The sequence below is a fragment of the Dryas octopetala genome, chromosome 3, assembly GCF_963921425.1.
Source record: "Dryas octopetala chromosome 3, drDryOcto1.1, whole genome shotgun sequence".
Lineage (NCBI taxonomy): Eukaryota > Viridiplantae > Streptophyta > Magnoliopsida > Rosales > Rosaceae > Dryas > Dryas octopetala.
The window spans coordinates 26,976,042-26,994,431 of NC_141368.1; the positions used below are offsets into that span (position 1 = coordinate 26,976,042).

Consider the following 18,390-nt stretch of genomic DNA (forward strand, 5'->3'; position numbering starts at 1 on the left):
TATATGGTATGCTTGGAAAAGAACCATTTACCAAAGAAAAAAAAAATAGACAATTAGGAAAATCCCCTAAAAATTAAAATTTCTTCCATTAAAACCCACATATTTCTTTTTTCCATTTAAAAAAAAAATCAGCTTTGACAATTCCAGCAAAATATATAGTTCCTCAAACTGGTATATATAAAAGCATGCCTTGTACAGTGGTACTCTATGCTCAGAATTTCTGTCGTTTAGTAGACTAATCAATAATCATTGCAGAGGAGAGAGAGAGAGAGAGAGAGACTCTATACTGAGACATAGGCGGATCAGTAGCATTTTTAAGGGAATATTTCGTCCTTGATTCTGAAAAGGTGCACAATATGCAATATATATATATATATCTAAATTCCTAACAGACGCAACACGTATTAGGGTGAAATATCTTTCTGGAAATTAGAAAACACTTGGTTCAATTTGCCACTTAATTAAGAGTGATTCAGGCAAGGAAAAAAAAAAAAATATAAGTAAATTAAACTAGACAAGTAAATAAGTAATTCTGTACTAGCTGAACACAATGCAGAAGAGGAAAGGACAATTTAATTAAGTGTCACCTAACTTAGGTATTGCTAGCTTGAACCACCCTTGGTTGATGGTTCTATAAGCCCCAGATCACACCGTACCATATAAAGGCATTATGTGGCAGGTATCTTCTATATCAAGTACAAACAAAAAACTTGAGTCTCATTTTTTGTTCAAACAAGGTCACACACAAAGATTGACGAGAGAAAATGATACTTCTGTCCTTGTCTGCGTGAACCGTCCTAGTAAAGAATAGTAGACGGCATGGAGCATGGGATCAATAAAAAAATTTTGGGTTGTTTTAGTATACTGGTTCTTTATGTTAAGATTTAGATTAATAAATATTTTATATTTTAGTACTAACTCTAGCTTTCCAGAATTAAAGGACTCAAGAAGATGACCATAAAACTAAGGGTCATTTAGATATTAGTCCATTAAATTATTTTTTTAAGAATTTAATACTATTAATTTTTTTAATAGCTAAAGTCTATATTTAAAATCTTGTTTCAACGTAGGATAACAATATGCCATTAATTTCTTACTATTTACAAATTGTGCCATTACGTAATTAATGTTTGTTTTTAAAATCCATAAACTTAATGGATTCCATCCCTGAAACTGAAATTGCCAGTTTATTCATCATATCATGCATTTTACACTTGCTTATCATACCAAACTTATCTTTTGTTTCTTCCTGGAAAAAAGATCGCTAAAGTAATTCCTTCAAATTCATAAGCAACATCTTCCAAACATTGATTTGAAGACTTGAAAAATCCTTGTGCCACCCAAAGTTGAATTAAACTCTTTACATCAAACTCATAATCAGGTGGGAACAAGCTACAATAAGCAAAACAATGTTTTAAATGTGATGGGAGAACATCATAACTTTGTTTAAATGTTCGTATAATCTTATTGTTTTCTTCTTGCTTTTTTTTCAAAAGTTCGGTATTCTTGAAAGCCAACCATTCAGTTTCTTGCAGTTTAGAATGCAACATTCGTCCTATCGTCCTTATAACAAGTGGAACTCCTTCACATTTTCTAGCAATCTTCTCCCCAATTGTCTTAATTGTTGAATTCTCTGGCTCTTTTTCATCTCCAAAAGCCATTTGCTTAAATAAATTCCAAGGCTGCTTTTCATCCAAACCCCTTAAGGTGTATGACTTATTTGTGTTTGATATAATTGCAACTTTTTCACTTCGAGTAGTTATGAATATTCTACTGCCTTCTGCACCACCCATCAACAAGACTTTCAAGCCAAACCATTTTTCATCATCAACGTTCCACACATCATCTAACACAAGGAGGTATATTTTTCCATCTATAATTCCCCTAAGCTTATTTTGCAATAGATCCATATGAAGGTTTTCAACTTTTTCAAAAGATGCAGATTCAATGATTTTCTTAACAAGAGTACTCAACTCAAATGGATCAGAGACACATATCCACATTTTCAAATGAAAATGTCTTTGGACTACCTGATCATTAAATACATGTTGGGCAAGGGCAGTTTTCCCTAACCCTCCAAATCCAATTATGGAAATGATTGCTACATTTTCATTTTCTTTTGAGAGAGGATCCAACAAAAGTTGTATAATTGCCCTTTTATCTTCTTCCCTCCCAATAATATTTTCCATAGGGACAAATGAATGAGTTTCCCTCTCTCTAGTTATAAATGGTCTCTTCAAATCGCTCTTCTAAGTGAAACTTGGTTCTACGATTTGCAATCACATTAAGTCTCCCATTAATTTTTTTAATCTTATGACCTATCTTTAGCCAAAAAGCAAAATTCCAGGCACCGTTTTTAATCTTTGAGATTTTATTAATTCCAGGCACCGTTTTTCTCCGCTGAGCTTCAGTATAAAATTCATCCAGCAAGGTCATCAGCATCATAAACTACATCTTCCAGGCTTTTGAGCCAGAGTTTGACTTCATTATTGGCCTGTTTTTGCTCTGCATCAAGAAGAACAGCTTGGATTTCAGCAACTGTGTCCTGAAGCTTCTTGAGTTCATCTTTGACACCCCAAAGCAATCCAATCTCTTGAAGGCAAGGGAGCTTAGCCTTCCATTGATTCCTTCAGCAATGTTGAAGCTAAGAGAACTCCTTCTGCCATTGCCTTGATCAATCAGGATAAAAGCAAAGGTGAGTTAAAGTGGAGATCTGAAGTGTTTCAAAAGCTAATTTTGGAGGTGTTCTAAAGATGGATCCTCATTAGCAGTATTTATAAGACCTTACTGGGCATCTTTGAAGTAATTAATAATAAAACAAAGTATATGATTCTAGGCTTCTAGCTTGTTCATGACCACAATTCTTAAATGGAACAAAACTGAAAATAAAAAGAAATGACAGAAAGCAAACTAAGAGCAGAAGGGAACAATAAAAATTCTTTGTTTTGTTGAATAAGAAAAAGCAACCTTATTGTCTTGATTCTTGAGCATTCATCCCCAGCAAGGAATTAAAGATACAGAAAATAGTTCATCTCAATAATAATACAATAAGTTACAATATTAATTTGATCTCAAGTATATAAAAATTTTGTACAGTTTATAAAATTGAAATTGAATTAAAGAATGAGTCATGGAATTGAATTCCCCTGCAGAAAAATATACAAAGATGTAGTAAGATATATGAAGATTTAAGGCCCAGAAGCATGGAAGGAAAAAAAGTATTTTTTTAATATTCCCATGCTAGAATATTCTGTACTGCTCCAAAATATATTACGTACAACTCCATTTATTTTTATTGCCGAAGTTTGTTTCTACAGCCTTCTTACTCTTAAGTTTCATTACATCACTTACCATAAGAAGAAAAGCATAAAACAATTGGATTTCTTAGAACTATGTGTTAATTTCTTAATATAATTATAGCAGTTTAGCACTGTTTCTGATGAAATTAGAAGATTTCTGAGTTTCTTAAATCGGGAGGATTATCTGCTTAACGCTAATAAATCTTTCATTATGATATCTTTACAATATGAGGTTCGGAAAATTTATTGATTGTCCTCATCACCATTTCTTTGGATTTTTAACCAGTGTGGCGTTGCAGAAGTATGCGGACAACTTTCAGTCTTGTCATGTTGATCATTACCTACTGTTTTACTTTTACATCAATTAAAGTGGAGGTTTTCAATTTCCAATATATATTCTGGGGTTTAGCACTTCCAGCACTTAAGCCTTTGATATGGAACCTGGAAATGCACTTTTAACACGATGCAAATGGAGCTGATTGTACATGTTGGGGACACGTCATGGAACTGTGGTTTATTTTGCTTAGTTGCACTATATGTTGTTGATGGTTTGTACCATTTTACTTTGCAGGGAATCGAATTACAAATTCTGCGGTAATTTTTAAAATTTTCAAAAGTTGCACCAAACTTGAAACTTCTTGCTCTATATAATAGTATAGATATAAAATCATACGACTAGGTAGGAATCATATATTTGCTTCTGTTTCTTCATTTGCTAAATCACAAGACTAAAATCTAGGGCTAGTCATTCCCTTCTTAAATATTTCTGTGTTGATTACTAGACTAATGAAAGTCCTATTGTACTGTGGTAGTGAACGACTCCTAAGAAACTTCCAAGGCCTTGTTCCCGTCCCCATCCTGCAAATCTATAAAAGCAGCCACCTTAGTTCAAGTGATTTGGACCATATGTGAAAATGCTCCAATATTATTTTTCTATTTGTTTCGGGTCTTGTTCTACCATTCAGGCTGTATTGTATTAAGGTGGATTTATAATATTTTTTGACTTATGCAATGGGGGATCCATAAATATCTTTTCATGGTGGCGAGTTGAAGAAACTTTAAAAAAAAAAATTAAGCGAAACGAGCTCTCAAATATTCCTCATTACCCTTGCCTCAGTCTCTTTTTGAGGCATTTTAACATATGATGTTAATATATTTGTATCATTAGTACTAAGTTATATTAATATATAGTATAATAGGAATTTTACAATTAACAATTTGGTAATTTGGTATATTCAAATTTTACACTATATATTTAAATTAACTGTGTTTGTTCTGTGATATATTCTAGTACTATCATAAAATAAATTTATTTTAAAGTGTAAAGGTTATAAAAACGTGTTTATGAAACTTCCAAATTATATATTCATCAAATATTATGGGTTTTGCATCATATTAAGATAAATTATAACTCTTTTCAATCAAAAATTATAAATTGTAATTTTATTGATTATAATTAGAATTAGTGAAAACTAATCACCAAAAAAAAAAATGAAATTTAACCAAAAGTATAAAAACAAAAATTTTCAAAATATGCCGAAAAACCGAAGCCTACCAAAACTGAAAAATACCGATACCAAAAATCACGGAATTTTTTTGTTTTGGTTTTGGTCCAAGTGGCAACCCCATGGGCAACTGCCTCCACTCGCCCCTGAATGCACCCGCTTCTAGACTTATGTGTGGGCAAAAGTATTGTGAGTTAAACACAGATGAATATACAGGGCATTTTAGTCCTTGCATATAGTAAACGAATTCTTGTTGTTTCAGTGGTTGTTCTAGTGTGCAAAGAATACGAGTAAAACTCCCATGTACCGAGTGTATACATTTATTGTGTATTTCTTTTTTATCACGTGACAAGAGAAGAGGCACATAATAGGGTGAATATGCTAGTGATGTGGAAATCCTTTTTGAGAATTTGTGTGTCTTCGGAAATGTGTTTGGGCTAACACGTGATAAAAGAGATTGCCACAATGAGTATATACACCTGTTATATTAAATTTTTTTTTTGTTGAGAATTTGTCTTGAGAAATGTGTGGACAAAAATCTCCTTAAATTTTTTTGGTACACATGGGCAAAAATATAAGAGAAACAAACTCTCAATATCAATACTGCCTGCTATTGTAGAATAACCCTTGTTTTAGAAAGAAAGTTACCTCCAAACGCCAGAAAATGCACGCAGCCCCATATAGATGGTCAAAGCAATCCAGATTCCAACAAAACCATTGGATTAGAAAGATGAAACAAGGACCAATGCTTGCTATGGCCACCGGCCAGAACCTGAAGAAATAAAGAATTTTGGTTAATTGCAAAACATTTAGTGTCATCTATAGTGGGGTAATAGGCTTATAATAATAGACTTGTCAAGGAGTATGCAGAGTATGTAGATGCACCAAAGTTCACACCATCAAATACAAAAGATGGAAAACAAACTGATGGAACATGGAAAACAAATTAATCGAGCTATATTTATGTAGCAGGAGGCAGGTCTTTATAAGGTTCAAAATGCTGACCCATCTCTAGAAAAAGATTCCAGGTCCAAAGTACAAAGCAATTCCAACAAGAAGAGCATGCCCCACTCTAAGGATAAAGCTCATCTGCACAACAAATTCATTCATTCACAAATTAAGGCCTCTGAGGGTTCTTTTGAATGTGAACTCGAATGCAATTAAAGTAAAAAAATATATCTTTTGGTTCTTGTAAATCATGAATGATTAAAAGCAGCCTTTACTGGTATGTGTACATACCGAATTATTACCTGTAATACCTAGGTTGCAGTAGCTGTTGCCTTTATGTAGTATTTCTCAGCAAATGCACATGCTAGAATAGCCTAGACAATAGAGGACAAATAACACAAAGATAGTCTAAGACTCTAAAATAGTTGTAATAGAAAATATTTCTGATTTGGAACTTTAAAATGTGAAATCTGGGAAACACACTAACTATAATTTAAAGAGCAGGCACTATGTGTGACTTTTAAGTCACACTCCATCAATTTTTTTTCCTTTTTATTATTTTGAATAGAGAAAAAGAAAATAGAAACTAAATTACCTGTCCAGAAACAGCCAAACCATCAGCGAGAAGAGATGATGTCAACCAGAGTAACATCACTGGTAGTTGAGAGGGACATCACATCATTCACTGTAAGTTGGCCTAAAATGTTTATAACAATGGAAAAACGAAAGTTCAAGATATACCCCACATCCATTGAACTTCATAATCACCCTGAAATCTACAGCACAGTTTCTCCTTTTGTCCTCAAAGAGAATAATTAACCGAGAGTGAAGTCTAAAGCTGAATCCAAGGGTCATCCTTGGATTCTTTCCACTAACAATTAATATTCAGAAAGACAATCAAAAATCAAAATCCACATACACAAACACAAATTACATAGAACCATATGGAAATTTTCAAGATCATTTCTTTCTTTCACACTTTTAAACTATAGGCCTCACAATTTGCATCCACAAACATTCTTGACTCTACACTAACTAAAACATAAATTAACACGGGTACTCCTAGTCCTAGTCTACATGTTGCATAAAGAGGTTTTTTATTGCAAATATATATATATATATAATATATATACTAAGAAAACCCCCAATATGCTATTATTGTTGCCAGAAATTCACTATTTTCCCAGGATGGATTTGAACCACCAGATTCCCTTGGTGTCCTTGGGGCCTTCTTCTCCTTCTGGTGGAGAGTCACTCTGTGGTGTCTTGTGAAGCTTGTTAACATCATAATCCTCATCCTTGGCTCTTTGAACTAGCTGGTTGTAAATTTCATCATCTAGATGAGTCTGCCTGCTTAATATCTGACCAAATTGCCCACAAAAAGGGAAAAGGTTATACACAATTAAGTATAAATTAAAAAAGCAAAGAAAAATCATCATCAAAATTCAAACACACACAAAAGATACTAATAAATTTTAACAAATTAATCAACGAAGTGAAAGGCATATATACACATACCCAAAGGTAGTTCCTGCTAGGCTGGCCAATCAAAGCATACTGATAATCGTCATCAATATACAAAACCCAATAATCACCAACAACAGGGATGATGGGCAAGAATGGAGGAACATAGAATTTGACTTTGAGCTTGGCCTCATCACTGGAAGGGTCAGCCTTGTAGGCAGTGCCCTCTATGAAACCTCTTTTCCCATCAGTCCAAGTTTCATTGAGCACATTCACAGTCCCATCATCTCTGAGAGTGTAGGTAGCCCTTGTGTTCTCTCCATTCTTGGGCTGAAACCTTGATGGGAATGAGGCTATCTCGTACCACCGCCCCATGTACCTCTGCAAGTCCAGACCCTTCACCACTTCCATCGTTTTCTTTGCCATTCTTTCTTTTCTTCTTTGACACTGTTCTGAGGTGACTTTGGCTTTCTCGCTTCCTTTGGGTTATTAGGTTACTTAAAAGAGGGACGTGGAGCACTCAAGGCCTTACACGTGTATGGTGTGAAATGAATGGTTTAACTTAAGAGTAAGCCTCACCAAAAAGCCCCGGGGCCTGAAGCCCGATTAGGCCCGAATTTTGGGCCGGCCCGAAACTCCCTTGGGCTGGACTTGTGTCATCCCTTTGAAGCCCACGGTCTGCCCGAAGCCCAACTCGGTTAGGCCTACCCAAAGATCGGTCCAAATCCCAGTCCACAGCTCGTTTGCACACATATATATATCTTCAACAAAAAAATATGAGATTTTAGCTATATTCTGATTCAAATATGAGACCTCACAGAACAATTTTCAACTCTCAACCAACTGAGCTGACTAGTTTATTTGTCTAATTTGAGAATCATAACATATTTAATAGGTTTTTCGTTTGTTTACTCCAATAAATTAGGTTTGAGCAAGGAAGCGACGAGAGTCTGAGATAGGTCTGTGTGTCTCTCACACAATTAGGTTATTACTTTGTTAATATTTTATTAATTTTGGGTATTTTGGGGTTTGGGGTTCGGTTTAGGGTTGAATTGGGTTCGGATTTTTTATATAATATTTATAATGTATTAATAATTTAATATGTAAGGAATCTCAAATTTTGTATTAAATATTTAAATTTATTATTTGGGATTTGGATTGTTTTAAAAGTATTATTTGGGGTTTGTGAGTGTTTGGGGTTTAGAGTTTTTATTACATATGTTTAATAAACATATGATGCAATTGTGTTTCCAATGATCCGAATCGTTCATTTTTTAGTTCTTCACTCAAAGATCATTCTTCCAAAAAATTAGCTCAATCGGAGATGTAAAAGTTAGGTAACGGTGGTCCAACTTATGAACGATCGTGGTTTTTCTAATGATAATTGAGCGGGTAAATGAATTCTGATTTGGCCGATTTTTTGTGAAGATGATCTTTGATTATAAACATAGAAAATGAACGGCTCAGATTGTTGAAATCACGTTGTGGGTTTCACAATTATAGAAACGACAATGTTTCAACGGTAAAGCTTTTAAAATTATACTATTCAAGTGTATTTATATGTAGAAGCTCAGATCTTAATCGTGTTTTCAATGATCTAAATCGTTCATGTTTTAGTTCCTCACTCAAAGATAATTCATCCAAAAAATTAGCTAAATTAGAGATGTAAAAGTGAGGTAACGATGGTCGAATTAATGAACGATCGTGGTTTAATAAGTTTAATTATAGTTGTATTATAAAATATGTATATACACATATGCATTTATTTTTTATTATAATTGTAATGTTGTATATAATTTTAAAAGTTTATTATTTATGGTATTACACTATTCACTATTACTAACATAATAGTATTATATACTAACCTATTAAAATAATTTATTAGAATAAACAAACGAAAAACCTATTAAATATGTTATGATTTACAAACTAGACAAATAAATTATTCAGCTCAGTTAGTTAAAAGTTAAAGCTTGTTCTGCGAGGTCTCATGTTCAAATCAGAACATAGCCAAAATCTTATATTTTTTTATTGAAGATATATATGTGTGTAAACAGGCTTTGGGCCCATTCTGGGCTGCCCGTTCGGGCCTAGCCTGGTAAGGCCCTCCAAGCCCTGAACCCTTCAAACTTATGTATTAAGGTCGAAGTCCAGCTCGGCCTGACCCGAAAGCTTTATTGGACTCCTTTGATTTAAGCCCGAGCCCAGCCTGAACCCGAAAGACTAGGGCCGGGCTAGCCCGGCCCATTCCCGACCCCTACTTAAGAGCCATAAATATATGGCATTCCAAATTTCACTTTTAGCCCCTAAAATTTGGACAAGTTTTACTTTCATCCACATACTTTCAATTTTGATCTTGTACTTTAGAAACGGTTGCAATTCAAGGATTGCATTTTCATCCATTAAGTCATCAAATTTGTCCTTCAATTACGAACAATTTGTAAAGTATAAAATGAAAATCACTACATATTTGATGGCTTAATTAACGAAAATGCTAACGTGTCCTTCAATTGCAAGGATTTGTAAAATGCAATACGAAAAATTGACACTATTAAAATTATAGAGATAAAAACTAAACTTGGCCGTATAAAGGGACCAAAAGAGAAATTTAGCTCATAGGTTATTACGTTTGATTTTGTCTATTTCTTACTTTTCATTCATTTTTACTTTTCCTAGATGTTGAAAATATCTGATTTTGATTTGAATAAAAAGCAAGCTTGGAGAGGAAGAAAAAACCTTCTATGGTGGTAGCTTGAAAGAAAAAGCAAACTTGCCAAGAAGCATAGGGCTTGTCATTCTCGTATGTTTGTAAAACCAAGAATTATACATCAGACATCGAACTTATGGTAGACACAAAGGTCCAAATAAGACAAATCCCGACCCATACATTTCTTAATCATGGACCACACCACAAGAATGATAACTAATAAGGATCAAGAAGTATATAGAAATAGAAATGAACTGGCTAAATTAGGGAGGAAATTAATTTCTTAATTACTATTTACATAAGTAATTCAACCAATTCCTGAAATTTCAGTCTCTCATTCCTAATTTTACAAATTTTCATGATTCTCATATGTATGGTATACTTTTTCGAGAATGATAGTGAGTAACAAAGTTCACATCTTTAGAGAAGATTCAAGCTCCAAAGTACAACTCGATTCCAACAAGAAGAGAAAGCCCACACCAAGGATAAAGCTCATTTGTACAACAGATTCTTTCACAAATTAAGGTGTCCCATTGTTTTTGTGAAAAAAACTCGGCACAAAATTTAAAGAAAAAAAAAATCTTTTAGTTCTTCAATTCATGAATGGCTAAAGTCTTTATTGGTACTGTTATGTGGACAAACTGAATTAGTACCTGTGATACCCGGGTTGCAGTAGCTGTTGCCTTTTTGTAGTCTTTCTCAGCAAATGTGCATGCTAGAATAGCCTAAATAGCAGAGGGCCAAAACACAAAGATTGTCTAAGACTCTAAAATAGTTGTAATAATAAATATTTCTGATTTGCTACTACAAAATGTGTAATATGGTCCAAAGTTTGGTACATGAGTAAGTCCAATTATTAAGGTGTGCTATAGGCAGTCAAGGAAAATATGTTGTAATGAATGTATCCAAATCCTTCACTCTCCATTAGATATACAATAATGAGGGATGGAGGAATCAAGCTCTTTACCATTCTTTATAATTCAACCAAACTAAAAGCATATTAAGCTTGGAGGTAATCAACTTTTGTTTTCAAGATTAAGAAGAGGATCACCGCCACCAAGTACCTAAAACGGTATGAAATTAACACTTTAACCATGACAAATATGAATAAAAAATCAAGATTAGAATTACGAATGGCGAGACTTCAATAGAAGTTGTAAATGTGCATTAACAATAACAAGCAATACCATGAATAGAGTGACACTACCCACTAAGAAAGAAGATGTGCAATAGCTGAACCTCTGATGCCCAAATCGCAGACAAAGATGAGTAATGAATCCAAAGCAATGTTGATTGCATATCCCACAACTACAATAACACCATATGAAACAAATAATTAGTTTGACAAACAAAACCATGAACTGTGAATCAAGATGCCACAGTGTAATAACATAAGCTAATTCATTTGCATTGACATTTCTATTGGAGAGTGAACTTTTACAGTTTTTTCTTGTGAAATTAAGGCAAGGAAAATTGTTTTTCAAGTTAGGTATATCATGTTACATGTCTAGATCACATAACTCTCATTTCCGTGTTTATGGTGTTCTCAATCAAGATTTTCTATTACTATTATATTTCAAAATAACTTTAGGAATACAATAATCTCAAGAATTTATTCAAAGATTTTTCTTATAGTAGTAAGAAGAGTTGGCCATTACTAGGCAGGCTTTAACTTAAATACAGTGGTGTTTTCTTTCTTGGTTTTCAGCATACTTAAGCTAAAGGGTAGTGAAGGCAGAAAATTAAATCAAAGTATTAGAGGCTGGAAAATTATAACAGAAAACTAGGCCCACCAATGACATACAAAGGTGTTTTGGTATCCTTAAACCCTATGAATATCCCTTGCATAATCAATGTAAGAACTGCAAGTGCACCGATCGACCTTACTCTCATGTACTTATGTGTTGGAGCAAGCATAAGGGAGCCCTGCACCATAACAAGATTAAGACGAGAATCAATGCCAACAAGTACCTAAAACGATATCAAGTAAACACCTTAATATTGACAAAAGATGCATAGAATTAAGATTAAAAGTACGAAGGGAAAATAAAACAATGAACTGCGACTTCAAAAGAAGTTGTAAATGTGAATTAACGATAACAAGCAATACCATGACAATGGTGACACTACTTACTGAGAAAAAACATGTGCAATAGCTGCACCTCTGATTCACGTCAAAACTTGACTTGGAATGTTACTATGTACAATTTAAAATGTACGAAGGGTATAAACATTTAAAATACCTCGAGATACAAACTGAAATTCTCAAGTAACGAATTAGGATGCCCTAAGGAACGACTTGAAAAACTCTAGGGTATGACTTGAAATGTTACTAAGTACAATTTGAAATGCTTCAAGAGTATAAACATTTAAAATGCCTCGAGGTATGAATTGAAATTCTCAATGAACGACTTGAGAAGCTATATGATATGACTTGGGAAGCATCAAAACATGACTACGAATGTCACTAGAAACAATTTCAAATATACCAAGGGTGTAAACATTTAAAATAACTCGAGATACGAACTGAAATTCTTAAGAACCGACTTAAGAAACTCTAGTGTATGACTTGGGAAACGTCAAAACATAACTTGGAATGTCATTAGATACAATTTGAAATGTACAAAAGGTATAAATATTTAAAATACTTCAAGGTACGAACTGAAATTCTCAAAGAACGAGTTAAGATGCCCTAAGGAACGACTAGAGATGTCCAAACGAACGACTTAAGAAACTCTAGGGTATGACTTAAGAAGTGTCAAAACATGACTTGGAATGTTACTAGATACAATTTAAAATGCTCCAAGGGTATAAACATTAAAAATACCTCGAGGTACAAACTGAAATTCTCAAAAACGACTTGTGATGCTCTAAGAAACAAATTGATAAACTATAGGGTATGGCTTAGAAAACATCAAACATAACTATGAATGTCACTAGGAACAATTAGAAATGCACAAAGGGTATAAACATTTAAAATAACTCGAGTTACAAACTGAAATTCTCAAGGAACGACTTGGAATGCCCTAAGGAACAACTTGAAATACTCTAAGGAACGACTTAAGAAACTCTTGAGTATGACTTGAGAAGCGTTAAAACATGACTTGAAATGTTAGTAAGTACAATTTGAAATGCTCCAAGAGTATAAACATTTAAAATACCTTGAGTTCCAAAATTAAATTCTCAATGAATGACTTGAGAAACCCTCATGAACGACTTGAGAAATTCTGGTTATGACTTGGGAAACGTCAAAACATGACTTGAAATATCATTAGGTACAATTAGAAATGCATCAATGAAATAAACATTTAAAATCCGTAAAGTTATGAACTTAAATTTTCTACGAACAACTTGGGATGCCTTATGAAACGAGCGGAGATGTCCAAAGAAACGACTTGAGAAACTTTAGGATATGACTTGGGGAGCGTCAAAACATGACTTGAAATGTCACTAGGTACAATTTGAAACGCACAAAGGGTATAAACATTTAAAATATCTCAAGGTGTGAATTGAAATTTTCAAGGAACGATTTGAGAAACTCCAGTGTATGACTTGGGAAGCGTCAAAACATGACTTGGAATATCATTATGTACAATTAGAAATGTATCAAAGGCATAAACATTTAAAATCTCTTGAGTTATGAACTGAAAATTTCAACGAACAACTTGGAATGCCCAATGGAACGAGCGAAGATGTCCAAAAGAACGACTTGAGAAATTCTAGGGTATGACTTGGAGAACATCAAAACATGACTGGAAATGTCACTAGATACAATTTCAAATGCACAAAGGGTATAAACATTTAAAATACCTAGAGGTACGAACGAAAATTCTCGAGGAACGACTTGGGATGCCTTAAAGAACGACTTGAGATGCCCAAAAGCACGACTTAAGAAAACTCTTGGGTTTGACCTTGGAACCGTCAAAACATGAATTGAAATATCACTAGGTACAATTTGAAATGCATCAAGGGTATAAACATTTAAAATCCCTCGAGGTGCGAACTGAATTTTAAACGAATGACTTGAAATACCCTAAGAAACGACTGGAGATGCCCTATGGAACGACTTGAGAAACTCTAGGATATGAGTAGAAAGCATGAAAACATGACTTTGAATGTAATTAGGTACAATTTGAAATGAACAAAGGGTATAAACATTTAAAATCTCTCAAGTTACAAACAGAAATTTTCAACGAACGTCTTTGGATGTGTCCTAAGAAACGACTTGAAAAACTCTAGAGTCTGACTTGGGAAACGTCAAAACATACCTTAGAATATCACTATGTACAATTTGAAATGTATTAAGGGTATAAACATTTAGAGTACCTCGTGGTACGAACTGAAATTCTCAATAAACGACTTGAGATGCCCTAAGGAACGGCTTAAGATATCCTATAGAATGACTTGAGAAATTCTAGGGTATGACTTTACAAGCGTCAAAAAATGAATTGGAATGTCACTAGTTACAATTTGAAATGCACTAAGGGTATAGAAAATTTAAAATCCCTTGAGTTACGCATTGAAATTTTCAACGAATGACTTGTGAAACCCTAAGGAACGACTGAAGATAACCTAAAAAACGACTTAAGAAACTCTAAGTTACGACTTGAGAAATATCAAAACATGACTTTGAATGTCACTATATACAATTTGAGAGACACAAATGGTATAAATATTTAAAAGACCTCGAGATATGAACTAAAATTATCAAGAGTATAAACATTTAAAATCCCACGAGTTACGAACTAAAATTTTCAACAAACGTTTTGGGATTACCTAAGGAACGACTTGAAAAACTGTAGGGCATGACTTGGGAAGCGTCAAAACATGACTTGAAATGTCACTAGATACAATTTGAAATGTACCAAGAGTATAAACATTTAAAATATCTCAAGGTACGAATTGAAATTTCCAAGGAACGACTTGAGGAGTCTAAAGGAACGATTTGAGAAACTCCAGTGTATGACTTGGAAAGCATCAAAACATGACTTGGAATATCATTATGTACAATTAGAAATGTATCAAAGGTATAAACATTTAAAATCCCTAGAGTTATGAACTGAAAATTTCAACGAACAACTTGGGATTCCCTATGGAACGAGCGAAGATGTCCAAAAGAACGACTTGAGAAATTCTAGGATATGACTTGGGGATCATCAAAACATGACTTGAAATGTCACTAGGTACAATTTCAAATGCACAAAAGGTATAAACATTTAAAATACCTAGAGGTACGAACGAAAATTCTCGAGGAACGACTTGGGATGCCTTAAGGAACAACTTGAGATGCCCAAAAGCACGACTTAAGAAACTCTTGGGTTTGACCTTGAAACCGTCAAAACATAAATTGGAATATCACTAGGTACAATTTGAAATGCATCAAGGGTATAAACATTTAAAATCGCTCGAGGTACGAACTGAATTTTAAACGAATGACTTGAAATACCCTAAGAAACGACTGAAGATGCCCTATGGAATGACTTGAGAAACTCTAGGATATGAGTAGAAAACGTGAAAACATGACTTTGAATGTAACTAGGTACAATTTGAAATGAACAAAGGGTATAAACATTTAAAATCTCTCAAGTTACAAACTGAAATTTTCAACGAACGTCTTTGGATGTGTCCTAAGGAACGACTTGAAAAACTCTAGGGTCTGACTTGGGAAACGTCAAAACATACCTTAGAATATCACTAGGTACAATTTGAAATGTATCAAGGGTATAAACATTTAGAGTACCTCGAGGTACGAACTGAAATTCTCAAGAAACGACTTGGGATTTCCTAAGGAACGGCTTGAGATGTTCTATAGAACGACTTGAGAAATTCTAGAGTATGACTTTAAAAGCGTCAAAACATGAATTGGAATGTCACTAGTCACAATTTGAAATGCACTAAGGGTATAGAAAATTTAAAATCCCTTGAGTTACGCACTGAAATTTTCAACGAACGACTTGTGAAACCCTAAGGAACGACTGAATATAACCTAAAAAACGACTTGAAAAACTCTAAGTTACGACTTGAGAAACATCAAAAGATGACTTTGAATGTCACTATATACAATTTGAGAGACACAAATGGTATAAATATTTATAATACCTCGAGATACGAACTAAAATTATCAAGAGTATAAACATTTAAAATCCCTCAAGTTACGAACCAAAATTTTCAACAAACGTCTCGGAATTACCTAAGGAACGACTTGAAAAACTCTAGAGTATGACTTGGGAAGCGTCAAAACATGACTTGAAATGTTACTAGATACAATTTAAAATATACCAAGGGAATAAACATTTAGAATACCTAGAGGTACGAACTGAAATTCTAAAGGAATGAGTTGGGATGCCCTAAGGGTATAAAAAATTTAAAATCTCATGAGTTACGAACTGAAATTTTTAACGAACGATTTGAGATGCCCTAAGGAACGACTGAAGATGACATAAGTAACGACTTAGGAAATTCTAGGGTATGACTCTGGAAGCGTCTAAACATTACTTGAAATGTCAGTATATACAATTTGAAATGCACCAAGGGTATAAAAGATTTAAAATCACTCGAGTTACGAACTGAAATTTTCAACGAACGACTAGAGATATCCAAAGGAAGGACTTGAGAAATTTTAGGGTATGACTTGGGAAGTGTCAAAACATGTCATAGAATGTCTCTAGATACAATTTAAAATGAACCAAGAGTATAAACATTTAAAATCTCTAGTGTTACAAATTGAATTTTTCAACGCACGACTTAAGATTCACTAAAGAACGACTTTAAAAACTCTAGGCTATGACATAGTAAATTTGAACAAGTTCAGAGATATTCTTTTATTGTTCTCCTTACTAACAATTAAGAACTGCAACTGAGTTAAACTTGTATTTAAAAAACCTCATACTACTACCGATTCCTATATCGAGTTGATTTGATCATGTAAACAACTACATGAAAAACAAAAATTACAAAGAAAAATACTATAGATTAAAGAAAAGGAATTATTACCTCAGATAGCCAAACCCGCTCCAGATCCACCACCACCAGGATCACGATCCAGGCCATGGCCATGAAAAAGGCTAGATCTACGACAACTCTCTAGTGGATCTTCAAGGTCCTCATCCAGCTTCATCCAGCTTCTTCTTCTTCCTTCCTTTTTCTTTAAGCGCTTTAAGTTTCCTCTTCCACCATTTCTTCCGCCCTCTTCTTCCTCCTCACAGACCACAAGGGAAGCTTGTTTTTAAAAGCCGGTTTTTTGTTGCAATAGAATATTCGTCCTTACGAACAAGAAGCCCTGAGATTTCGTTATTCATTGATTTGTAGTTGTTCTCAGATATGGGTTTCTAACTTTCTAATTTCAAAAGAGAAGAAAGAGTGACAAAGCTAGAGTTTGTACTTTGTAATGAAAGAGAGACGGATCAAAGGAACGACTGAAGATAACCTAAAAAACGACTTAAAAAACTCTAAGTTACGACTTGAGAAATATCAAAACATGACTTTGAATGTCACTATATACAATTTGAGAGACACAAATGGTATAAATATTTAAAAGACCTCGAGATATGAACTAAAATTATCAAGAGTATAAACATTTAAAATCCCTCGAGTTACGAACTAAAATTTTCAACAAACGTTTTGGGATTACCTAAGGAACGACTTGAAAAACTGTAGGGCATGACTTGGGAAGCGTCAAAACATGACTTGAAATGTCACTAGATACAATTTGAAATGTACCAAGAGTATAAACATTTAAAATATCTCAAGGTACGAATTGAAATTTCCAAGGAACGACTTGAGGAGTCTAAAGGAACGATTTGAGAAACTCCAGTGTATGACTTGGAAAGCATCAAAACATGACTTGGAATATCATTATGTACAATTAGAAATGTATCAAAGGTATAAACATTTAAAATCCCTAGAGTTATGAACTGAAAATTTCAACGAACAACTTGGGATTCCCTATGGAACGAGCGAAGATGTCCAAAAGAACGACTTAAGAAATTCTAGGATATGACTTGGGGATCATCAAAACATGACTTGAAATGTCACTAGGTACAATTTCAAATGCACAAAAGGTATAAACATTTAAAATACCTAGAGGTACGAACGAAAAACAACTACATGAAAAACAAAAATTACAAAGAAAAATACTATAGATTAAAGAGAAGGAATTATTACCTCAGATAGCCAAACCCGCTCCAGATCCACCACCACCAGGATCACGATCCAGGCCATGGCCATGAAAGAGGCTAGATCTACGACAACTCTCTGGTGGATCTTCAAGGTCCTCATCCAGCTTCATCCAGCTTCTTCTTCTTCCTTCCTTTTTCTTTAAGAGCTTTAAGTTTCCTCTCTTCCACCATTTCTTCCGCTCTCTTCTTCCTCCTCACAGACCACAAGGGAAGCTTGTTTTTAAAAGCCGGTTTTTTGTTGCAATAGAATATTCGTTCTTACGAACAAGAAGCCCTGAGATTTCGTTATT

The 18,390-nt window shown here is 34.0% G+C and overlaps 1 protein-coding gene and 1 pseudogene across 1 annotated transcript; both read right to left on the reverse strand.

Moving 5' to 3' along the window:
- Positions 1 to 1,123: 1,123 nt before the first annotated feature.
- LOC147292152 (putative disease resistance protein RGA3) lies at positions 1,124 to 2,795 on the reverse strand (annotated as a pseudogene).
- A 3,873-nt stretch (positions 2,796 to 6,668) lies between these two features.
- LOC147292153 (temperature-induced lipocalin-1-like) lies at positions 6,669 to 7,681 on the reverse strand. The gene is made up of 2 exons (XM_086234713.1): positions 7,271 to 7,681; positions 6,669 to 7,113 (listed from the first exon to the last, which is right to left on the reverse strand). The coding sequence occupies exons 1-2, from the start codon at positions 7,640 to 7,642 to the stop codon at positions 6,928 to 6,930; spliced, it is 558 nt and encodes a 185-aa protein (XP_086090839.1). The 5' UTR covers positions 7,643 to 7,681; the 3' UTR covers positions 6,669 to 6,927.
- Between the last annotated feature and the right edge of the window lie 10,709 nt (positions 7,682 to 18,390).